Consider the following 26,202-nt stretch of genomic DNA (forward strand, 5'->3'; position numbering starts at 1 on the left):
CTGTAAGTTGTGTGGTCTGGGTTAATATAAAAAACGTCTGCTGTGACTGGAGACACAACATGTTTATTAACACTGTAACAAAACCACAATCTTTTCCTAACCTTAACCAAAGTGCCGTTGTTGCCTAAAGCTAACCACAGATGAGAGTCGGGATGTGAACCTCTGGCCCCTGCTCTGGTGTCACAGTCATGTGGTTTGTACGCCCGCCACCCTGACCACCTCCCAGTGACTTCGATGTAGTCTATAAATGTAGTGCTTCATTCATTAAAAAAAAAAAAAAAAAGCCATCTGAACATAATCCAACCAGCGATTATGCTTGTCACTACAACATAACTGGGAACACTTCTAGCAGACAGGGCTGGGAATAGGGACCTCTACATCTTTAGTGAGGGAAACATGTTTACAATGAGTGGGGGGTGGGAGAGGCTATCACAACTAATCCCTTTTGTTTAGTTATTTTGCTAAATAGGCATCTCATTTGCCTCCTCACACAACAGTAATGATTTCTATTTAAAACCCTATCCCTTTAAAAAATGTAGCCACACATTACGAGCATTATGACATCTGATTTCCTGTCACTTGTAAGAGTTTTATAGTGCATCCACATGCTTCTCGGATGGTCTCATTTTCTGAGTTTTGCTGACTTTGTTGTGTCCCTGTGCAGAACGTGGGAACAATGGGGATGCTGCAGAGAACATATATTATATGGTTTGCTCTGAGCATTTAAACGACTTGTTGATAGCTGTTTGTGTGACAACAAAGAGCTTCTGCACCGTTTGCTAAGATGGTTGAAGTAGCCTTTGTTTATTAAAAGTTGTAGCCACATGTTGTAAATTCTGTGTAAAATGATCAGGGTTTATTACTTAACCAGGGATAAAGCCAGTGCCATAAATGTTTCTGGGCTTCAGTCCCTCTCTCCTCAGTGCATTAATCAATGCATGTGTCTCTTACTGTCCTTGGGGACTTACTGTGGAGAAGGCATTTACCTCCGTCCTTACACCTGATCATAGTACAAAGGAGACATAAGAACTTTTATTGATGATTTTACTGACATTTTATAGATTTAGTTTTAAAATCAAAGCATCCTCTCCCTTAATCTTAATCTGTTCTACATGCCTGCTTCGAGTTGAACATCTCCTCCAACACAACAGCGAGCAATGTATCAGTATTATGGATAAGTGAATGAGCCCAGAAGTTAAAGCTGACTGCTTATGTATGTGCTATATATTATGAAGGTGTATGCAAGGCTCTGCCATGTCCCCTTACCGCACCAATTTGTTAAGGGGACAGGGGACAACTGTTTCCTCTGACTGCTGTCCAAGGACATTTACTGTAGGGTAATCAGCAACTTCCCCTTGGGATTAATAAAGTATTTCTGAATCTCTAATTTGTACAGGTGGATTGTCTTCTTGTACTTTTTTGCACTGGAAGCCTGTCTAGGAGACCGGTGTGTGCAAAGACAGACTGCGGTCTTATCTACCTCCCCAGGAAGATTTATTGACAGATGGATTAACAAATAAAATTCGAGTAGCCTTCCTTGGCAGGATGTGAAAACGTGTTTGCATCACCACCCATCCCCCTGTTTTTAATGATGGAGCTAACATGGGGTGGGGCTGAGGGGGTTAAAGAAAGTGCTATGGGGGAGGGTGGGGTGTTGTTTGCTTGAGGATGATAGAAGGGAGGGTGGAGGAAGGTGTAGCTAGTGCCACCTGTGTTTACATGAAGGAGTCATCCGTTTACGCATGATCATCATTAAAGTCAGGGAGGTATACGCACAAGGTGTTTTTTTGTCTGTAGCACCGACGTTTCCCGTCAGTTGTCAACTATCAATTAAAAACAAAAAGGCTTCAAAAAACTCTTTAAAAAACATTGTTTTCACTGAATCTTGAGCCGTTATCTGGTCAGAGATCTACATGATTTCCCTGAAATAGGACCAGTGTCTCACAGCAACTTATCTCAGGTGTTTTTATCACCTGCATTTCTCGTTTTTGCCACCTCAGCTCTGAACGGAAAGGTCACGTCAACAGATCCAGGGGACAGATATATGGACAGATAGCTGGTCTGGCCAGTTTTCCACGGTGGCAGGATCTTACAGTAGCCGCCCTAGCAAAACTCTCATGTTACTGGTGTCTCATTTCACTAGCTCAGGGCAGCGGGCGAAACTCACCGTCCTTGGGTATGTGTCCTCTCTCCCCTTTATCTGCTTTTATCTATTGCTCAATAGTCTTTTACATCTATCATATTTACTTCTCTGTCTGTGCCGCCTTTCTTACATTTCGCTTGTCTCCACATCCCCTTGTGTCTTTTTCTCACCATATCTTCTAGATCGTGGTTGATGATGCTAGCTAATAAGGTAGTGGGGTTTCTAGAAAGCAAGGTATCTCTGCTATTGAGAAATTTCTGATCACTGCAAATCCATCCATCCATCTTCTGAACAAATCATAGTTTTCATTTTTCTTACATAAGCCATACGTCCTATCACTGTAGAACTAGTTTCCGAGAACTAGTGACATTTTGGTTGTTCTCCACTTTACAATACCTTCAAGAAGGTGCACTGACTGGTCCTAGATTCATTCTGCAGGATGACAGCAATCCCAAACACACAGACAGAGTCATAAAGGAGTATCCTCAGCAACAAGAAGAACAAAGGGTCAGGCAGCAGATGGTCCAACCTCCCATACAGCCCTGATCATCCAGTGGGGTTAAACTGGGTTTACATGAAGAGACAGAAGCAAGTGACTCGGCCTAAATCCACAGAAAAACTGTGACTAGTATTTTAAGCTGTATTTAAAGTTATTTCACATTATTAAGTGGTTACAAATATTCTAAAAGCATCCTCTCATAATTATGAATTAGTTACCTTTGTGACACTAGTGACATTCTGCATAAATATACTCCCTGAGGGCTTCTAGTGGACAGGTGTGGCAAGACAGAGGTTAGAAAACAAGATGATTACATTGAAAAAAACATCATACTAAGAAGAATCGGAGGAGGAGGTGGAAGAGGAGGACGTGAGGGATGTGCTTTGGATAGCGAGTTTGTTGACAAGACACAAACAAACAGTACTGCACAGAGCACACGTCAGCTGCACGTCATTCCAAAGAGCCAACAAACAGCTGACAGTTGTGGAAAAGCAGGGGTCACAGCACTGTCAAAGGGCCAAGACTGTAACCAAATGGGAGCTTTTTCATATTGTATAAGGTGCCGTGTGAAGCGTGAAATGCATGTTACAGCTCAGCTGAATCTCATTTCCACTTAAATTTTCAGTAGCTTGGTTGCAACTGTGCACTGCACATTTTATTAAATTACATGTGTTGTATGAGAGGCTCAGCTGGCATGTGTAGATGAAGCTAAAATATTTGAATCATCAGTGTTTATTGTTGAATTTTATTAGTCAAAATGTTCGAAAACGGTGGTATTGATTTAAATAAATATGACTTTATATTACTTTAGGAGTGTATAATGACCCTATTCCCCTCTTTTGTCTCTCGTGTTTTCTCAGACTTGTCAGTCCAAGGTGTTTGATCTGTCCGACGGTGTGTCCCAGTATGCGTGGTTCCCCTGTCGTGAGGCCCCCATGGCAGCTGCAGAATATTCTACATACTGGCTCAAAGTAAGACTATCAAATATACATGGGTCAGCTGGCACCTGTAGAGAATGATGTATGTATGATGAATGATGGTGCAGTATTAGAATATGCTTACTGTCTCCTGATGCTGATGAAGCTTTGAAAAAAAGGCAGAAAATGAATGCACACATGATGATAGAGGAACTTTTGTTGTCTTTCATTCAGGCCCACTTTTCTCACCCGATGGTGGCAGCAGCTGTGATTGTCCACCTGGCTGCCGATGGGACCGGCTACATTGACCAAACACAGTGCAATATCACTGTTCAGCTGGTGGATACCAAAGAGGGCATCCATAGTCTAGGTGAGAACTCTCCTCTCTACTTTCAAATTACAGAATATTTCCCTCTTACTTTTATCGTCATGCCAGTCTCATTTAGAACACATTATCAGCACCAGCATGCTGTGTAGTCATCCCCTCCATCCTTTTTTATTCTTAACATCTTCCTCTCCATAGGTGAGTGGCGCCTGAGCTGCCGCACCAACCCTCTGGTAATCCCTGTGAGCCATGACCTGTCAGTGGCCTTCTACCACACCAAGGCTATCCTGGTCATCTTCGACTCTCGCCTTGTGGCCATCTCCGGCATCGGCCTGCGCTCCTTCCAGTCTTTTGACCCCATCACCATAAGTGGTTGCCAGAGCAACGAGATTTACAACCCCACTGGGCAGAGGTGAGGCTGATGAATGGGAATACCGCACACACGTCACAACCAAAGGCATGCATATGGACTCATACAGTGTACAGTACAGACAGTTGTTCAGCTAGGGATTATGCATGAACACAGTGGGATTACAGGACAGTTTATATGTTTACTACTAAATGCAGGTTTCTTTAAAGCACCAGCTGATGAGTGCAAGGCTAATTTCAACAAAACTACCTTATGACTCTGGTCCACCATGACTTATTAAGGTTATTTTAAGTGGAAAAAAATAGCTAAATAGGTGGAATATTTACTAGATTGAAACTCCAGACAAGGAACTACAACAACAACATCCAGCTTCCAGGAAGGACAAACACAGTATGCTGCTATACCTCTAGGTATAAATTGCACACAAAGGATTGGAGCAGGGATACTTTCATGTGTACTTATACAAAATGTTTAGAGGTAAACACTCAATAGACACGCAAGACACAAAAGCAGAGGAGAGAGGACCTGCTAACGCTGGTGTCTCCGTGTGCATATTTGAGCCAGAAAGAGGGCAGAAGCGAGCATGAATTAATGATGCCAGCAAGCTGTTTAATGTTAGACATCTGCCCAGAGCTACAAGTATAACAGTAAAACATTGGCGGCAACAAGTATAATACAGGCTTAAAATGTACAATTAATTTGGACTTGTTGCTGGGCTTCCAACGGTAGAACTGACTCCACTAAATCTTGTTTACCACCCTCGATTGTTTTTTGTATTGAGTTTGGTATAAAAATATACAGTTTTTCCTGTCAAAAAAATCCTGCCAGATAGACACATTTCTTCTGTAATAGTTCTCGCATAATTCTGAAGCTGTCAGTCTCTGTTTTGAGTTGATTAAGTAAATGGCCCGTCGACGAGGCTGTAAAGGTGGCACCTAGAGAAGAGCAGCGTTGCTCATTTGGAGCGCAGCTATCAATTCACAATTTGGAGTCTCCTCCACCTTTAATTCTAACCACATGATGTCATGTCACTCCTCACAAACACAGCTTAAACCAGACCACACACAAACACACATGCACAAAAGAGTCACAATTTACCAATTTCCACACCACTGTCATGCATGAGACAGTTCACAGGGATGATGCTCCCACAGCCCTTTCAACAAGAAATGCACTAATAGGCACCACAATACACAAAGAGGGGATGGTCAGGGGTTCTGTGTGGAAAGATAGAGCTGTTTGCGGCTTTTGTTGTGTGCCAGGGAGACATCCAAGAGCACCTAAATAGATTAAAACTGCTGTGTATCTGCATCAGCCAGGAAATTGTTTGTTACCGCACGCACAGACCCAGTTGCTTTCTCCCAGAGTTCTTGCTGACTTTTCTTTCTTTCATATTCCCTCCACTTCATCTAATTTCCAGGGGCTCTTGAAAACCATTATGCTCATACTATGATGGCAAGCCAAGTAGACATGCCCACTTATCTTGAGAAGTTTCGAACATGCTACCAGCTGAATATTTTGATCAGTTATTATTTCCCGGTCTCTCCAGGCTCCCTCTTTTCCTCTCTTTATGCCATTGATCTGGTTCTTTTCTCTAATCAACTCCAATTCATCATCTGCACTCTGTCGTCCATTCCCAGCCTCTCCAAACGCCTTGTCTCTCTTCTCCATTTTACTTTCCCTCCATCTCCCCTCCTCCTCCTCCTCTTCATCTGTTATCCTGTGCTGTCTTCTCGTCCTTTCACGTCATCTTCCTTTCCCTTGAACTGCCATCTCCTTCTCCTTAATTCTCCCCTTTCTGTGCCTCCTGCTCCCACTTTCCTTCTTTCATTCTCCTGGGCCTGAGCAGCATATTTCCCGTAATGCTTATGCCTCCACAAAACACCACATCCCTTTTCCCTGAGTTGTTAACAACAGGGGCTATTAACATGACTCAGTTTTATGTTCCATGCTTGTCTGCTAGCAAATGTATGTGTTCCCCCTTGTCGGTTTTTTTTTCACACCAGTTTTTCTTTGTTGTCTGTTTTTATACTCATCACCTCTTTCTGCGCTGGTTATTTTTTAAATATTTATTGTACAAGGGAAATTCATGAATGTTTTTGCTTTCCTTTCTGCTTTATTTTCCTCTGTTCTCTTTTGCTGTATAGCGAATTCTCATATGCAAGGGAGGAGGATAGTTTTCCAGGTAGTTAGTTGTAATTTATGTCATAAATTCCAGAGTGACTAGCAGAAAACCACAAAGAGATTTTGTTCAAAGCCAAAGTGTCCACAGAGGAGGCTTCCAGGCTTCCCTGGTTTGTCCTCACAGAGTCTAGACGTAAGGGACTCTTGTGCTTCATAAACAGTCTTCACCTGCTCTGCTTCTTGTCAACAGAGAAGTATGACATGAGGAGCGTACATGAAAGTATAGTTACAGTGTTTGCATCACTAATAATCAGAGAGAAAAAGGGTGAAGAAAGTGAAACTGCAACAGAAACAGCAAAACAAATGGATAAAATGGAGATTCCATTCTTGCAGGAGTGAATTTAACAATGTTTCTCCAGACCTGTATTTTCTTACATCCTCTCTCTCTCTCTCTCTCTCTCTCTCTCTCTCTCTCTGGACCCCATACCTTCTCCTCTTTCTCTCTCTCTCCCTCTTTCTCCCCCGGCTTCATAAGGGAACCCTATACTGTAGAATGTGGAGTGTTGTAAAAAGGTGCCTTGGGCATCCAAGCATTCCAGGAGCATTAAATGCCTTCTCCATCAGGCTACTAACGCAGAGCTGTGGCCAAACTCTGCCATTGTAGCCTGCACATAATCTATGCTGATGCTCTTAATTCACACACTATGTGCACACAGACACCCCCTTCATGGCAATCTTTTCTCCATGTGGTTTATTGATTTGATATGTTAAGCAGTCATTGATGGATGGATGTGGTTGACTCAATGTGCAGCTTGTCTGTTTGTGAGCAAATGTGCGACTGCTTTAACGTTTGAGGGTCTGCAGTATTATTTTATTCTGAAAATTTATGTTGGTTGTAAGTTAAAATGTGGTTTTCAGCTCTTTTTTTCTTCTCTCTGTTCTCTCTTTTTCTCTCACTTTCTTTTACCCCTTCCACCCACCCACCCACCCACACACACACAATCTTTCGTAGTTGTGTACATTATTCGTGCGAAGCCATTGACTGCCAGGAACCCTTAATCCGCAATGCAGAGCTGAAGTGCAGTAGCCCCGGCCGCCACTTCTACAACGGAGACCGCTGCACCATCTCCTGCAACTCTGGATACGTCCTGCAGGTCCACCAGGATGATGACATCATCAAGAGCCAGGTGAACACACACACACAGAGGAGGCAGTCAAAGAGCTCAGAGCACAAAGAGGCACACGAATGAACATACATGCAAACACTTAAGTGCAAAAGCATTTCTGCAGCATATGGAACATGCATGCAAACACGAATCTGTGAATGCTGCAGGGACGGAAATGGCCATGAGACAGACACACACACACACAACGGCGCTGTCTTTCCTCTCTCCTCTCTATCGCTGCATTTATTTTGTCACCTGCAAAAACTAGGCTTGGCACGGCAAGCCTCAGGGGAGGATGACATCATAAACAGCCAGGTAGATGAGTGCTGCACTGAGAAGTGGAGCCCTGGTCTCCTCCTCCCACTAGCTCACTACACATACACACACACACTTATTCTCTACAAACACAGACATAAAAGTGTTTAGTCTCTTGCTGAGCTTGCTGCACCATCACCTCAAACAGTCACTTTGTATTGCTACTCCGCTGGGATGATGACATCATAGCATAGTGTCTGCTCCCTCTCCCTCACTCCATCCCTGCTCATTTCGCACACATTGAAGTCTCTGTTAAAGGGCAGAGATTTGCTACCACTGTCACAGAGCGGCATACATTAAATGCTTCCATGTTCATGTTCCATAGAGTTCAAGTACAAAGAAGAACGAGGCAGTCTCCTGCATAAGCAGAACACAGATGCGGACACACACACACACACACACACAGATGCATGTGCACCACAAGTAAACAAACAAACAGGGTAGCTGACACCACATTGTAAACCTTCTGGATTGGGGCCAAGCTGCTGTAAAGGCCATATAAACACTTTATCCTTCTCCGTGGCTTTGTAAAGCTGTCTGCAAGACAATCTATTAATGCTCCCTCGGAGAGATGGGACGCTCCGAAAACACGCTAGATTTTGTTTTTATGTGTATTTTACCCTGGAAAAAAAAAACATGCTTGTACTGTATGCGTGGGTGTGTTTGTGTGCGAGCCAGTAAAGAGGCAGGGAGACTCAAGACAAGAGGAAAGAGGGTCAGAAATAATGTTTTTTTTTTTGTTTGGTCTGGACTTTAACCTCAACAATATGTGCTATTATAAATTATGCTTTTGCTGCTTGTTAACTGGAACAATTTTAGGACCACAACATTGTCCTTTTTTTTCTAACAGCCCACAAAAATGAATATATGCTGTATTTATGTGTTTATGCATGAAAGAACAACAATCAAACATATTATATGTACAAACACACAGAGCTCCCCATTGAGTCTGCACTGATTTTAATTGCATTAGTCTTTGATTGACAGTGCACTATGTTGGCTATTCATCAATGTCAATTTATTTAATGATAAATTATGCTTTTCAGAGAGGAAGGAAAGTAATGAGCAGGTTGGGTGAAGGGGGGACAGGAGAAAATAGAAACGAATGCCAAATATCTTTTTTTTTTGGGAGTCGTCTGACACCGGTGATGACTGACAGTTCAAAGATATTTAGAAGACTTATTTTAGAAGAACTTTTTGTAGCCATTCACTCAACTGAAAGGCATGTGGTTAGTTTTTGCTACAGATACTTCAAATGAATACTGTTATGCAGAAGTAATTTCTTGTGAAATCCAACATTCTCTGCATGGCTCCTCAGAAGTGACTGGCAGCTCAAGATATTAAGGAAAAACAGTGTAAAGACCTGGTCAACGTCATTTTAAACAAGAACCCCTCCTACCTCTCTCAGTGGACTTTGCGTGGGGCTGAGCTTAAGTTTACGATAAATTCCTTAAATTTGGTTTGACTGTGCCAAGTTTCTCCCAATAGGACGCTGTCCAGTTGGGGAGAATTACTAATATAATATTTGTTAGGCCATACTTTGTTATAGTGGGAGGAGTAGTGTTCTGAAATGTCAATGAGGTCTGTCTCAGTGTGGTGGTCTGTTATCTATTGCACTGCTACAACACTTACTATGCTACATAATAATGATATTAAATCACACATGCCAGATATGTAACGTTTATCTCCATTAAGTAAAAAAAAAAAAAAATTACTATATTCACAAATTCTCCCTGTCCTCCATTCAATGCTTTATTTAAGCCTTAACCACATTTGTCCTCACAAAGACACACACAGTGTGAAGCACAGACTTGTGTCCTTTCATGTGCCAATTGCATCAATGTTTCACTGATATCACACTGGTTCTGGGAACATCACCTTCTTAGCTCAGGCCATCTTCAGAACAGTGCCCTTCACCAGCCTGATTTGCCAGTCCTAACCCTAACCCTGTGATGTCCTAGCCTTGACTGAAATCTCCTCTTTAGGCCTTAGACAGTTGACATTTAATTAAATACCTTTTTTGTTGTATCTATAGATATAAACAAACTGGTTTGATTCTGCTCTAGAAACACTCTTGCCTTTGACCTGCAGCAAAGCACTGGCTTCCAAACAGGCCAGTATCCACAGCAAATGTCCTCTAACACCCCGTTGCGCTTTCTGTTACAACTTAGTGGATGCAGTGATGTAGAGTGACAGATATAGTTCTATTTGAACTGACCATTAAACTCTCACATGATGTTTTCTTCATGCAGAGTGGTTAGAACTCGTTATTGTAAGCTGATGTGGTTATCTTAAAAAAAACAAAAACAAAACAACCCTCCCAGAATTTAATGTACTTGGAAGCATATCTGCTTCTGAGTACTATTAGATTCTCAGTAACATGCTACTTTTATGAACACATTCTTGTCCAGTATCATTTGTGTAATAGCTGTGTGTGTGTGTGTGTTTTGTAGCAGTGTATATGTTCCAAGCAAAGAAAACCTCAGCTTCTGAAGAAAGCGTTTTCCCCAAAAAACTGTTTCATAAGAGCTTTCTGGCGACGACTAGACAATAATAAATCACACTTAATTCTACTACTTAGTATTACAGTAGGTCTTTCTCTCATCTATGTACTAATATTACAGTATGCTCACGTTCTTTTGATATTTGAGCTAAGCCGGACTGCTGAGTTGAGTGAAGAAGCTGTCAGTTTGTTGGTTCATTTGTCTGTTCTTCTGTCTGGCTTGAATTAGGTGAGAGTAGCCAAAGGTTGTTAAAATTGCTACTGGAAGAGAAACAGTCAGCTGTAAATTTTTTAAAGGAAGGAAAATTCCCACACATTTACACACACATAGTAGTACAGACATGTTACAGACATGTGCACAATCCTATACAGTATGTGTAGTTGGTTCTGGATTGTTTTACATTCATCGCTTCCTGCACACGTGTCATGTTATAGATTTGATTTTAGCCCCATGAAGCTGTGCTACAAATTCAAATCAAATCTAAATTGTCAAATTTCATCAAAACCACTTTTTACTCTACATGCCTACTTCTAGCCATGTTTGTCATGTTTCCATTGAGGTGTATTTTCAGTGAAAATAAGGCCAAGGTGACAGTTAAAACAGTTATTATGATAAAACAGTTTATCATGTTCTTCCTGGCGGATCTTCTCAAGCTATGTCAGAATGGATATATGACGTCTGTGAACTGCCGTCCTCACGTCCCTCCACAGATGTTTTATGCAGTTTTAAGTCTAGACATCGGCTGGGCCACTCAAGGATAGTCACAGGCTCGTCCTGAAGCCAGTCCAGCATTGTCTGTGTTTATCAGGTCACTGCTGGAAGGATCAAACCATCACCAGAAGCTGTGTTTAGTGGCATTGAAATTCTCTGGTCGATTTCTCCGTGCCTACATGCACGCAGTGTGGTGCTACCACCGCCGTGCTTCACTGGACCCTGGCATTAGCTGAGTGATGGGCAAGGATCTGTGTAGAAACGCTGTTTGGCAAAAAACATGTCAGCTTTACCAAAAATCAGTGATTTACTGATTATAGTCTGCTAAAATCGTTCTTGCAGTTTGTCCAAACTCTGCAGAGATCAGATTTTCGGTCACCTCCCTGACCACCAACCTTCTTACTTCGCCTGAACAGTCAACTCTAAGACGATTGCTGGTGGTTCCGAAGTAATTCCAATTCCAATGTATTTACTCAAACAGGCTTCTGGAAAACACAGCATGGAGTATGTACAGTTTAAGAAAAGGGGATTGTAGTGTTTCTCCTATCAATGTCTCACCACAAATTTATTACAGAACTCATTGGACATTATGGTTTCTTGACCTAATGTGGTATGTGAAATGTCAGAACATATATACATCTTTCAAAACTATGTCCACTCCATTTAGTTTACCACAAGTGGACATAAACCAAGTACTACAAGAGAAATTACGATTGATTTATTTTTTTTGTTTTGTTTTCTAAAAACATGTTGTTTTGGATATAGACCGACTTTTTTTTTCAGGGATTAATTTAAAGTTAAGTCTCCACAATAAAATGTACTGTATCTCAGAAGCCAGCCAACACAGCTGGGGATATGTGCTTGTTTTTAACAACTCATGGGTTTCTGTATATCAGTGTATGTTTGCTGTATATCAGTGTATGTGCGTTCAAAGCTCCATAAGCATACATTAGATTTATTCAGAGTCAGAATATCAACACCACTTCTACATTTCTTCTTTACAGACTCTGTTCACAACCTCCCATTATGACTGACTCTTTCAACTCTTCACCCATAAGGCACTCACATGCAGTGCATATGGTACTTTGTTGGATATCCAAATATGAAGGGGGCTTATTTATTTTGAGGGAATCTGATACTGTTATGCAGTATCATATAATGGAATCAAGATGAAAGACAGATATACAAAGACAGAAGGTTATGAAGCAACAGATCCATAATGTTAAGTGAGTCCAGCTTGTGCGACCTTAATGTTTGGCCCTTCTTTCTTAAGAAAGATGTGTGTAATTAAAGTCAGCCAAAACAGGTGTATAAGGTAATTGACGGTAAAACCACAGGTTTCCTCTTTTTGTTGATTCTGAGTAGGAAAATGTAAAATGATTGAGATCCAGCAGCTTTGTTGTGAGATTTTTTGGCACACGTTTCAATTTAAGCATTCCTGTTGCGTTACATGGTGCTATTTAATGGAAGAGGATGAAAACAGTTTGAGGTTTGGACGATGCCGAGGCTCCCCCATTTTGGTCTCATCTTTGCAAATATCATACTACAAGCCAAGTAATTTACAAGAATCAGAGCTATTTCTAATAGGAAATAGACTGAAGATGAGGACATTTTTTTCTGATTGGAAAACGTCAGGAACAAGAAATAATTTTTTCAAAAATATACTGATTGTCCTGGCTGAGCTCATATGCCGGGAAACACTGACTGTGTCGTGCTTCGTTCTGGACAATATCCTCACCACTTTTGAGCAAGACTGGTTGCACATATGTTCAGGGTGGATTTGCACAAATACACAGAATTAATGCAAAACATGTGGCATTTGGATTTCTCAGTCAGACCTGGCTGTTTTTTTACAGTAATCAAACTAGAAAAGATGGTCACTTTTACATGAACTTGTGCTGAAAATCTGCAGTTGTATTGAAGTAGTGTTAACACTGCGGGGTTGGTGTCCAATGATTGATGGCTTTGCATGTTCTCCCATGTGTGGATTTCCTCTAAGTTCTCCAGTTTCCCACCTCATTCTAGCAACATGTAAGGGCCCAATTAAACAGGATGCACGCTGTAGGGTTGCAAACATCACTTTTTTTGATGCATTACTTAACTTTGCATAGATGGACCTGTTTGATATGTAGCTTATGAAAATTAGCAACAGTCCTTATCTAGCTAATTTGTTATTTCCCAACCTAACTGTGGTGATTATTGCTTATCACTTTCATTTTTGCTCTGTGTGCCTAACTTGCCAAAAAATATCATATGTCTGTGAGTGTTTCCCAGTAACATGGCACAGGTTAGTCCTCCAGTTGTGGTAAACTCCCTCCCTGTGTGTGTGTTTGAGAAGCTGCCACACTTCCACTGAAGTCAATCTGTTTTGGGTTTGGGCTGATTGTGCAGTTGTTGGATATCAGTTGTCTGAGTGCCATGACTTGACCTTACAAATGCTATCAGCAGTCACTTGAGCTGCTGAGTAGCCTGTGTGGCTTACTGACATACAGTAAGATAAGCCCCATCTAGCTTTGTTAGGTTACACACTGATTAGAAACTTGTTGGATTGAGTGCTGAATTGCTGTAGTCAATTTTTTGTGAGGTAAACATTTATAGGATGTGTGCGGGACATCAATCTACCTTTGCAAATTGTGTCAGTGTAATTAGTTGAAAATAGGCGTGTAGGCTAATCTGTCTTTCTGTGTATGTATGTGTCTTGTTTTCCAGTCGGGCTCTTCAGTGACTATTACCTGTACAAATGGGAAATGGAACAAACAGGTGTCATGTGAGCCTGTGGACTGTGGTCTGCCAGACAAATATCATGTTCATCCTGCAAACTTCAGCTTCCCAGAGGGCACCACTTACGGCAAAAAGAGCACCTTTCAGTGTCGAGAACCTGCCCAGCTCATTGGTGAGACACATAGTGACCAACACCCACCATCTGTTACACTCTTTTTCCCTAGTTTCCTTGACCCTCTTCTATCCCCATCTCATTTCTCTGTCCCCAGGTACAAACAACACACTTACCTGTATGGAAGATGGTCTGTGGTCCTTCCCAGAGGCCCTCTGTGAGCTTCGCTGCCCAGCTCCTCCACCTGTACCCAATGCTGTGCTGCAAACCAAGCGTTGCAATGAGACAGGTCTGAAAGTTGGCACACTTTGCAAGTACAAGTGCAAGCCTGGCTACCATGTTACCAACAAACCCAAAAGGTAAATAAACATTTCATGTTGATTTATGTGGTTCCAAATGAAAGTCAGCAACTGATTCCGTCAATCATCTCTTCTTGTTGTAGGCGTGCGTTTAAGCGCCAGTGCACAGAGGATGGCAGCTGGCTAGAGGGTGCATGCGAGCCGGTGACTTGTGATCCTCCGCCTCCCATCTTCCACGGCTCCTATCACTGCACTGATGGCTTCCGCTTTGACAGCGTGTGCAGACTCAATTGCACTGATCCTGCCGGTAATACTGCGATCGCCGCCACAGGAGGCTCTGCCCATACGGTGAGGCTGCTGCACGCTCCATGCAAGCAGGTCTGTCCATCTCTTTCCTGTCGTTCTATTCTAACTTAAGCAATGTTTTTGTCTCCTTGTTGTCATGTGCATGAAAAGTAGTCATTCTCTCTTTTTTCTCTCTTCTTCACATCCTTACTGTTCACTTTTTTTGGCGTAAATGTCTTAATGGTCAAAAATATTTTAAACAAGTTGTGTTATAAAGCTAACTCTTTATGATGGCTTTGAAAATCACTGCAGATGCATTATGATAAACATATTTTATTGAAATATACTTTACAATATACAGAAATTATAAATTAATGAGTGAAATATAAAGCACTCTGTATCCTCGCTGTCTTTTATCTGATACTTTTTACACTGCCTTACTATGCCTGTTTTTCTCCCTGTCTCCCTTAGCCCTACTCAATTTGACGCCATGCTAATTAGATTGCTATTGATTTCCAGAATAGCCTTGCTGCCACAGACTTTTGAAATGTATACACCTTTTAATCTGTTCTGCCTCTCAGGCGTTGTGGAGTTGGGTGCCTTATAAAAATTGGATTGTATTTCCCCGTTTGCAACAGGATGCCATCTCAGTGTCCTTGGCCTGTGTACCAGTGTGTGTGTATATATATATATATATATATATGTGTGTGTGTATGTAATTGTTTGTCTGTCAATATATGTGTTATTTTCAGACTGCAGGGTCTAATGCAATCCGCTGTAGGAAGGATGGAAACTGGACAGGGTCGTTCCGCCTATGCCCACACAGCAAAGGCCAGTGTTCTTTACCTAAAAACCTCCAGTTTGGTCTACAGTACTTTTGCAATCAAGGACACGGCATAGGTCTGTATGCAAAATTTGTTTTAAGGCAATAACAATTCACTTCACATTCTTTCATTGTTGGTATTATTTATGTCTTTTGTCAGTTGTGCTGTTATTCTTCATTGTTCACATTACTCATTCCCTTTCAGTTTGCACTGTTTTGCAATGACCAAAACCACAGTTGTGTAACCTAGCATGAATATGATGGAGGGAATAGATATCAGAATATGTGTGATCTGGGTGTGGTTTGTGCATAGTTTTATTAGTTTAATTTTTGTGTCTCTCTCTATCTCACAAACACACACACACAGGTGAAGAGTGCGAGTTGACGTGCAAAGAGAACAACGATGTGGTGATCCTCCCTAGCAACATGACGGTCGAAAATGTACTTAAAGAGTACTGGAGGAACCCGCCTAAAGTCAAGGTAAGTTTGTATTTGTGTCCGCCTCACAACTTTGGCAGACGCACTTCACAGAGTTCTGCGATCCACATCTCTCCTGTATGAAATTTCACGTATAGTGCCTACATCCTGGCTCTATAACCCGCAATGCAAAATGCCAGCCTGTGCCTATCTTTGGTGCCCAATGCCATACAAATATTTGTCTTAGATGCATGGCAACCCTTTAAACACCGCGTTCTATTCCTGTCAGGGGAAAAATATACTGATGCTGTCCTCTTTCGTAGACAAATCAACCTTTTACAAAGATGTATCACGTCTTTGGGAAGTGAGTGTGGGTCTTGCAGACAGTTATTGGGCACCTTGTACACCTTGTCCCTGTAGAAGTGCCACTCACACAGTCATGGTGTCATTGAAGCTTGTTGCTAGGGTCAGGAGGTGTGTATAGGGGCATGGTGTGTGTGTGTTGTTGTGAGTGTTAGACTGTACCTGCTCTTCTAATTTTACTCTCCCCTCTTTCAACTTGTCAGTGATATGCAATTTGTTTTAAGTGTTTTTGTCAGCTTAATGCCCTTTTAGCTGAGAGTCACAGAAAGATCTCACTAAAGAGCATCAAGTTTTGTAACAAGAGAGGGAGAAACAAGAAGCCATGGCCGAGTAAAGGAACACTTTGTATCCCCCCCCCCGACCCACCCTCCTACAACGGCTTTTGTTTTTGTTTCAGATTTACAATAAGTCAGCAACTTTATGTGGTGGATGTTGGGAGAAAGGGATGGGTCAGGCCACGTGGACTTGAAATGATCTGTTTTTCATGGATTTGTGTAATTGATATGATTTTTGCTTGGTGGTCATTTGAAACCTGAGGCAGTGCTCTTGGGTGCAGTGGATAGCACAAATGAAGTCAGATGAAGTGATGGTGGTAGGATGAGTGTTTCAGACATGGACCAGGGAAATGAGGTTAGAGGATGTAAGGTTGGTGTCTGCTGAGGCAAGTCTAATGTTCCGTCTTGTACCACTACCTGTCAACTGATCCTGTATGCTGTATTATCATCATGCACACGTTGCACAAACAAACCGGCTACACCTTTTCCAGTAGTAACAAACATCCTAATGAGCACACAGACATTTGCCTTAAGGCAAAAAAATGTAGTCAATTAGAGGGCGTTACATTTGCAATTACACTCAAAGGGACCTTTATGGTTCACCTTGCTGCCCATGTATTTCAGCAGAAAATAAATGCAATTAATGCCCAAGACCTAGAAGCCATCATAGGCAATAAACATAAACAAACTTTAAGGCACATGTAAAATAGAATTCATGTCCCCAAATGCACTTTCTAGTTCTGCTTTGCTGAGCTGGAGGTCAGTGTTGCCCACCATAATAAGCGATGTTGATGTATTGCCTTTAAACGAGTTGGTTCTTTGTGTGACCCACTTAGAATTCTCCCCTGCTTCTTTACCTCCACCTCCTCCTCTTCTTTTCCCTGTCTCTCTATCTCTGACGATTCTGCCCCCCCCCTTCCCAGCACCCTCTCACCCCCCCTTTATCAGCAAAATTACCCTGTCGGGCTTGCTGCAGAATTAGTCATTTTCAAAATGACACGACCTCGTCTGTGGTGGCGCTGAGATAGGGATCTATTTTTATGTGGTATCAGTGCCCCGGGGAGGCTTCGGAGGGTGAGGATCCCATACGTAGTGAGGGGTGAGGCCAGGCCACAATCATGGATTATCATGATTTACGGCCCTGCTGTGAGAGGGAAAAAGGGAAAGGGAGAGAGAGAGAGAGAGAGAGAGAGAGAGAGAGGGGAGAAAATGAGAGAGAAGGGGAGAGAAGGAGTTTCTGGATGACATCATCACAACCGAGCACAAGAGAGAATAAAAGTACAGTGGTTGCAAAAAGTTTCATCCATATGAAAATAATGTGCTTAATCTTCCACCATCATCCCTCCCGAATGAACACATGTGCGTGCACACACCATAATACATGAATACATTCTGTCATGGAGCACTACATCACAGTAGTAGAGTTGTTACTCCCACAGCTCTCAGTTGTCCTCAGATGCAATGTTGTTGTTTCTCTCCACCTTCAAGCCCCGTTCTTTCTTTTTGCATTGATTTGCTGACAGCATTGAAATGAAAAATACCTTAGTTTGCAGCAACAAAAGAAAAGCATGTCAACTTTGTGAGATATTGGGACACAGTGGGTTTGAGAAATGGACCATCTGAGGTCAGCCAGTCCTTTGCTGTGGATGGCACTTTTGATCATGGACATTACTATCAAAGTCCGGATTTCTTATGCTGTAAACACAATCCTGTTCCTGTGTGCTGGCTCAAGTTCTACCAGCATACCTGCATCATGAAATCAACAGTAGTCACGTAACCTGTAAGGCTATTAAAGACGGCAGGTGTTTATTTTTCTATGATGATAGAATAACTACGGTAGTGAAAAAGGAAGTGACACGACTGGGTTCATGCTCATTCACCTGACCTTACCTTACCAAAAAGGCATGTCATTGGCACATATGCACCTCCAGAGCTGTGTGTACCTCATGCCTGAATGCATTTGCACATTCTGCTGTATGTACAGTGCTGCCCACCTGCCCAGAGCTCTGTTGCAGTTCAGTGAAGAGCATAGTAGGAGAACAAGATGGGATTCCACACATTCTACAATGATATTTGAGAACAGGGTGCTCTTTGCCCCTGTTGCCCTCTTTCTTTCTCTCCTTCTCTCGCTCGCTTCCATTTTTCTTTGCCCTCCTTGGGCTATGATTTAGTTGGAAAAAAAACACAAAAATTAAAAAACAAGGAATGTTTTTTATTTAGCTTTGTTCTGAGTTGGAAAAAGTTCAGTATAAATCAAAGGAGGCTTCACAACGAAAGCCTCTGTGAGTAGCACATGAGCCCTTTTGATAACCCTGGTGTTTCAGCGACTTACGGGTGAGTCTGCGTCCAGTTAAGGTGAGCTCAGTGAGTTTAGGATGGGTTCTGTGGACTGGAATTGCAGGTGAAAAGGACAAAGTCTTGGCAAAGAGGTTTCAAATGTTCACATTGGAGAGTAAATAAATAAATAAATTAACCTGTTAATTCTGTTTCTCTTACAGAGCATTGTCTGTACGATGAGACAGAAATGGTATCCACACCCAGAATTGCTCCACTGCATCAAAGGATGTGAGGTAAGGCCCTAAACCTGATTTTTTTAATTTTCTTTTTTAAATATATATATCTGTGGATCACAGGTTGCCACACTACCTGACGCTAGGTACAGAAAACAGTTTTATTAGCAGTGCTGAGTCGATAAATGTACCATCAGTCATCTCTAATCAGAAAGTTCTCTTCCTAACATCCTTCCAGGTGTTGGTCTGAGGTCAGCAGACTTTCAAAACCCTATTGTTATTGGCATTATACTCCTGTCAGACTAATACATGTGGCCCATTAGGAATTATTTCACAGGTGTATTACCTCCTGTACACACTAATGTGCCATCCTGTGTGCTTCCTCTGAAAATGGTGCCTTCACATGTGAAAAGAAGTCAACCCCACTCCATGGAAGAATGATATCATCTGCTCCGTTTAGGCCAGTTGGATAAGCTGATTGGTAACCCAATCAGAGAGGGAGGGGCCAACCCAATAAATCACCTTACTGGAGCATTTTGTGCAGTGAATAGTTTATGGTGTCCTCAGTTTGATTTACGGGTCTGGGCGACTAAGGGCTTGAAAAGTCACATTGAAAAATGAGGAAAATTTAATGTTTTAGATTCATCAGCAAATTTATACAGAGACTTCTAAAGGCCGTAGAATGTTCAAGAGAAGAAGTTGTGAAACTATCTAAGGTCAATGTGTATTAACTGATTTTGTTCTCTCTGGTATAGCCATTCATGGGAGACAACTACTGTGATGCAGTCAACAACAGAGCCTTCTGTAACTATGATGGAGGAGACTGCTGCCAATCCACTGTCAAGACCAAAAAGGTGAGTGGCAAATGAAAAATAAACCTTACCCTTCAAGAAGAGATGGACCTTCAGTAGAATAAAACCCAGCTCGTTTTCTTTTATCACTGAGTTGACATTTAAAAATCATCAACTTATCTACCTTGACAAGGTATCTACGATACAAATCAGAGCAGACTACAGCTGAAAGCTGCCGTATTTCACATTTTGGAACATCTCTAAACAGTTTTTTCCCCCCTTTCTTTGTCCATAGTCCAACTTTAGATTACTGGTAGACAGATTACAGATCCTACATCCAAGAGAGTGGGAGTTTTTTTAGACTTCATCAGTAGTCTTTCTTTATTCCCAGGTTTTGAGTTTCCTTTTGTGTGTTAATGCCACTACTCAGGATTTAGATAGTAATTTCAATCTAAGGTACTTCTTGCATTACAAATTAAATAGCTACACGGTAATGGATATATGATAAGTTGCTTTTATTTATCTTGCACTTGCAGGTCAGCCTGCATTGCTGTCCTGCTGAAAGTTTTATCATTTTTGTGGTAGTATCTGTCTTCATTCAGGAAGGTGCTTCTTCTGCCTGTTTCCAGCCAGCTGTTGGCAGGAGATCTGACTGGATTGTGTTGTAGCTTCTGGGCTGCAGCATCTGCTTCTTTGGTTTGGCCTGTTTTTGTCAAATCTGACGAGGGACCGTAGTTGTACTCCTGGCCTTTCCATTTGTACGTCTGGCTGGATTTATATTGATGTCTATACATCTCACATCTCACTGGCTATGTTGCTGCGTTTCACTCAAGAGCCTCTTCATTTCCTGTTTTGGAAAAAAAGGATGCATAAGGGACAAGTGTGTGACTTTAACTCCATTAAGGCAGAGGAGATTCTCTTACCACACACTTTTCCAGAAAGACCTATTATTTGGTTCTAATTTATACCTTTGTGAAGACTGACAATGGAAGGGCCTCTGATTATTTTGCTAAAGGTTGAATCACAGTACAATAGGCCTGGATTCTACTATTGCAGACACAACCACAGACACAAGTAGTTGTTCTTCATGCTACTGTCTACCATCGTAGAGTCTATATTACACTCTTATACCCCTCTGATGTGTTTGTCAGTGTTTTGACGTATGCTTAAACACAAAATATCCATCGTTAACTTCCTTCAACTTTCGTCTATCCTGTTTCGCAATGTGTTCTTTTGACTAGCATTTTCGTCATTCCTCGCCAAGGGGGCTTTTAAAAAATGTGCGACACATAACAAGAAAAAAAAGACACATGCAAATGAATTTGACAGAGACAAACTGGTAATATCCAGCGCAAATAAATGATAGATGAGGAGCATCTGTATTTTTGTACACTTTTTGTCTGGTAAAAAAAAACATCTGGGCAAATCATGTTGCTAAATATCAGCTCTGTGAGTATTTAGCTGTAATATGCCGCTCAAGTATGATTATCTACAATACAGGGGTCCAGAGGTTTTTGTTTTTGTACTGTAGTCATAACTTTGGTGTCATATGTAAGGTCTTGTACTCTTTAAGTCCAACAGCAGCAGCAAGTTGGTGAGCAACCCTCTGGGAAGTGACCTCACTCTTGAAGCGGTTTTGCTGCTGTTGATTGACGCTATCTCATCTCTACATCTTCTGACCCTGATCCAGTCTAGGGGCTTAGCCAGAACTTGCATAACTCACTGTTACTGACAGACCCCAGTGGGAGGATAGACTGCATTAAACTACAGCGGCGGTAGCAAGAGGTTGAGCTGGGTGAGAGGGGAGCAGGCCATGGGTTGTGTGGGTTAGGCATCGTTATTCAGTCTATCAGTGGGAGTCATGAAGATATAATGTTTGATGTTCAATGGTATGCTTCTCAAAAATGATTTCAAGTAGTCCAAAAAGAAAGAAAAAGTACATGTATGTGGCTGATGGGTCGCGCATTAGGCCAGCTGCTTTGCTAAAGGAGATGGTTGTTCCATTTTGACACAGTTTAAACTGTATCGCTGCCTTGGCTCACCTCTGCTGACACAGCTTCAACTAAAATGTGTAGTTGTCTAGTGCATGTTAGTAGGTAAACACATCTTCAAGTATCTCTTACAACGTCTGCCAATGCCTGGTAAGCTACAGTTAAACCTTGTTTATTTTGACTCTCCTTTATCTGCTGGGGCTCATCCTGATGTTAATCAAACTAGGAAACATCTCTCTCCTAGCTGAAAGGGACAGGAGCCATGTCTGATATTTGCCCCCCTTACCCTGGAAGACATGTATTCTTTATAATAAAAATATGTAGAGAATAAATTTAGAATAACACTGGCACTATTTTTTCAGTTTGACTTAAGTCTGGCCTGGTTTGATGCTGTAATATTTCCAAGCTAAGGATGCTGCATACCTAAAGTCAATGGTAGTGTCTACAAAACAGGTGCTGAAAAAACTACAGACAAAAGAAAGATTAAATCATCCAGTAAATGCTTCTATCAATCTAGTATACACAAATTGGGTGAAAAACAGCTTTATTCCAACTTCTGAAAAATTGATATTTTCAGTGGTTAAGTTAAAAAACTTCCAAGCTACTGGTCCAAATTCCATTTGAAGACATTATTTGAAAACAACAACTGCCTGGTGTTTTCCACTACTGGCTCCCCCAGAATCTACTTGGAAAAATACAAAGAAATCTCTCTGAGCTAACCAATCATAATTTTATTTATCAGCTGCCAGGAGCAGAGGGCGAGAAAAGGTTACTGTGGGTGAGAAACAAAGAGGAAACACTAAAGAATTAAGCTGATATGTGAAATTGATAGGGAAACAGAGGGAAACCAGATGTTTAATTTAATCCATTTTTCTTGTTAGCCCATTGCCTAATTGATGCTGCTTGCTTGCAAACACATGTTACCCAATGCCCTGGCCAATATAAACATACCATATTTTCATAAAAGTCAAATTAGGCTGAATGTAAGTTTTAAATTATTACATTAAAACAACTTCCCTGACAACGTTATCTTGTTGTTTTGTGGCATTACTTTGATTTTGTTGCCCACATTTAAACTCCCTCCATATTTGTATGGTTTTGGTGCTTGCTTCTAGTTAGGCATTCAGTTGTTTATCTCTGTTTGGGAAAGCTTGTTCTCATAGTCAGCCCCATTTGATCAAACCATTCAAGTCAGAAACAGTGTTTTGCACCTGATTCTGATTTTCCCTAAACTGAACACATGCATGGCAGGAAACCCGGGATGGAGATGCATAAAGCCTCTAAAAACAAACATAACAAAAACAACACAAAAAAGGAAAGCACACAATATATGACAAAAGGAATCTGTTATTCATTACTAACAGTCCCCTCTCTTCCGAGCAGCTGAGTAACGCACTTGCTGGGTGACAAAGACAGGCAGTGTTTTCCTCTTTAGTGGGAATCAATGTTTTTTAGTCCAGACCACATGTGAAGACCAAATTGTTTAAATGTCCCCGAACACATATTTTCTTGATATGGATTTTGTTGTCTGTGTCAGCGGAGGTTATTTGATGTCAGCTTTAAAAAAAATGCTATATTTATTGGGCTTAACTAAATCAGCCCGTCCTCACCAAAAACACAACAGTGCAGGCTGAGTTGTTGTGGAAATACAAAATCTTGTCACCAGGGAAGCCCAGAAAACGTCTTCTTGAAAAAGAGAAGCAAACACAGAAGTGCTAGAAACTGCAGTTCATCTAATGGCCACATGAGGCTGGCTCCGAAAAGGGGGGTTTATTCGCCAATGTTGAAACAGCCAGATTGACAGATTAAAATTGGAGATATCACTGGTAGCTATTTTTTCGCGTTGACGTCACCCGGCCTACTTCAGCTCCACTCATGCTCCACCTGTTGATTAGGTGGACACAAAGAGTGCCAAACCGGGGCCACCGCGGTGACATCAAACTGTTTCCGAAAAGCATCAACCCCCGACACCCCTAGGTGAAAATTGCGTCAATTCCGTCCACCCCTCCTCCCTTGTCTGATTATTTTAGTGTTGGCAATAAACCTCCTCTTTCTTGTCTTGAGATGTGTTGGGGAAAAAAAACAAAAAAATGCCCTCTCATTCACACTTTTATTGTCATTGAGTGTTTTTCCCATTCATTTCCACTTAAATCCATTCACAGTCTGTCCCTCTCCTTCTCACGATCTGTCTGTCTCACACACACAAACAAACACCACATGACCAGACACACCAGTTGTTATGCACAAGTCTGGTGACTTAGTGGGAATCTTGTTCAGTGTATTTGTCCCCTGTGGGTTGTGACACTCAAGCACACAAGAACAATGACCCTTTCCATAAAATCACACACACACGCACACACACATCCCTCCTGCCTTACTGATTTACTTTGTGAACCCAAACCATACCATAATCATGCCTTCAGTCCACTGATGAAAGATACACACATCTGCTCACCCCCTTTACTAAAGGATGCTTTGGTGACTTCTTTACAGCAGTTGCATGATTGTTTATTGCTGTTTCCCAACATCAACAGCCATTTTTCAAATATGAAATGATTTGGAAATAAAATTATGTAATACCTTTTTTTTCTACATAATACAGTTGAGCAATTTCTGGTCTTTTCCTCTTTTCATTTCAGCAATGTATTCTGATCTAATTAAAAGTAAATTATTATAAACAGTCAATGGAACTCATTTACTCTCACTCTCCTTCCCACCAGATAACACGCTCGCCCTTTGTTTTGGTAAAGATTTGTATATTAAGGAGTTCTGGATGACTTGCTATGTGTTGTTCCACCCCAGGAGCTTTGAAGGTGCAAGGACTGGCTGCACATAAGGTCACCACAGAATCTCCCCTTAATAGTTGCAAGCTGTTGGCTGGATTTGGAGAGGCAGGCAGGAGAGGAAGCAAGGCTATGCCTTTCTGAGGGTTCCCTGCGCAAGACCCTTTTCACAGCCCCCCATCTAGTTTGGAAGGAATTCCTTTCTTGGATATAGTTGGCCTCATTTTTTTTTTTTTATGAATGTGCCTGTATGTTTTTCCTGTCTGAGTTGGGGTCTTGGGTAAGCGCTAAGATCCTTTCCAGTCCCTCGGCCCCTGTTTACAACTTTCAGCCTGGCACAAGTTTGCTCAATACGTGACTTGCCATGTATCATGATTGATGTTTGTGTCTAAGCTGATGGGCCGTGATATCCACCGCTAACCGCTAACGTCTCTGTCTGTGCTGGTGACTCACGTAGACAAAGTATTTTTACCCCCTTTTGGAATGTGCTAACAGATTTATCAGACTTCACGTTTGCAGCTGTTACAGATACATGTGCAGATACAGAATGTGTGATGTTTTTAATTTTAGGTCTATCAGGAGGGGGTGACTATACTTCCTCAACATTTGAAAACATTTTATTTTATGCATAAAATAAGTGCACGCCAGGAGACATTTCCTTTTTTTTGCCATCAACATCAACATTATTTTTAAATGTCTAAGGGTAGCTAATTTGACTTTTTTTCCTCATTTCACCATGAAGTATTTTTCAAGGCATCTATTGTTGTGTCCAAGTGGACGTTGTACATGAAGAAATCTCCAGGAAACCGAAAGAGAAACTTGTTGTCAACGAGAAAAAACCTCAAACATGATCTCAATACTATACTAATTTACTATACTAATACTAATTTGGACCTAAATTTTGCACCATTGACCCCCTTTTTACTTTTTTTGGTCAGACAGGGTTGTTTTTTATCTGTGTGCAGGGGGTGAGGGCTAGAAAAGGCAAACTGCATCAGAATTGGAAAAGCAGGGGCTTTTCTACACAGCTGAGCAAAGGTAGTTACACACCAGGAGGACACAGAGTTTTTAGGGCTTTTGCCAAGTGCTCATGCCAAGTGCTTGCACTGATTTTGCCAAACACAGTTATGTGTTCTTTTTGCTCTTAAGTTGTTCGTTCTCCTTCCAAATCTGATCTGTTAAATTTTAGTTTTCCCTCGCTTTCTTTCTGCCTCTCTCATTCACGTTTTGTGTTTGCAGCCATTTTTTTTTTCAGATACCACACATGTGCTTTTTGATTCCGTTGACTGATGGAAGGTTTGCATAAGTATATTTAAAATCATGTCACCATTTGCACTGCATTCTTCTGTGTATGTGGTGCTAAAAAAAGAAGCAGCTTAATATATTTTGAAGGCTGAGAAATATATTGCTAGTTATAATTCTCTCTAATAGCCTCAGTTACTTGCTAATGAACAGTGTGGTATGCATCTCAAGATCAGCCAGTTCCCTTCTCCCCAGCCTTGTGCCCCTTACACCACCTACTTTCCTTTAAGCACTGGCTTACACGCACATACTGCACACACACAAACACACACACACTGAAATGTAGAGAGGAACTCTGTGTTATTTTGACCTGTTCTGAGATGGAAGGATGGGGCTCTGACAAGGTCTGCGTTCTTCAGAAGCACTTTCATGTTGCTGTTAGTGGGTGTCCTCGCCCAGCCCTCCTGTAGCCCTGGGACACAGGGCAGCATGAGGGCCCCCAGGCCCACAAGGCCA

General features: G+C 41.6%; 1 protein-coding gene across 1 annotated transcript in view; it reads left to right on the forward strand.

Annotated features, from left to right (window-relative positions):
- The window catches only part of pappaa (pregnancy-associated plasma protein A, pappalysin 1a), a 72,210-nt gene that overhangs the window by 39,718 nt on the left and 6,290 nt on the right, over positions 1–26,202 (forward strand). The window contains exons 11-21 of the mRNA XM_028418181.1: positions 3,503–3,613; positions 3,794–3,929; positions 4,083–4,296; positions 7,391–7,565; positions 13,784–13,967; positions 14,065–14,266; positions 14,350–14,584; positions 15,244–15,391; positions 15,682–15,794; positions 18,868–18,939; positions 19,635–19,733. Coding sequence (XP_028273982.1) covers positions 3,503–3,613; positions 3,794–3,929; positions 4,083–4,296; positions 7,391–7,565; positions 13,784–13,967; positions 14,065–14,266; positions 14,350–14,584; positions 15,244–15,391; positions 15,682–15,794; positions 18,868–18,939; positions 19,635–19,733 — 1,689 coding nt within the window. The remainder of the gene's footprint in view (positions 1–3,502; positions 3,614–3,793; positions 3,930–4,082; positions 4,297–7,390; positions 7,566–13,783; positions 13,968–14,064; positions 14,267–14,349; positions 14,585–15,243; positions 15,392–15,681; positions 15,795–18,867; positions 18,940–19,634; positions 19,734–26,202) is intronic.

The sequence above is a fragment of the Parambassis ranga genome, chromosome 12 (assembly GCF_900634625.1).
Source record: "Parambassis ranga chromosome 12, fParRan2.1, whole genome shotgun sequence".
Taxonomy (NCBI): domain Eukaryota; kingdom Metazoa; phylum Chordata; class Actinopteri; family Ambassidae; genus Parambassis; species Parambassis ranga.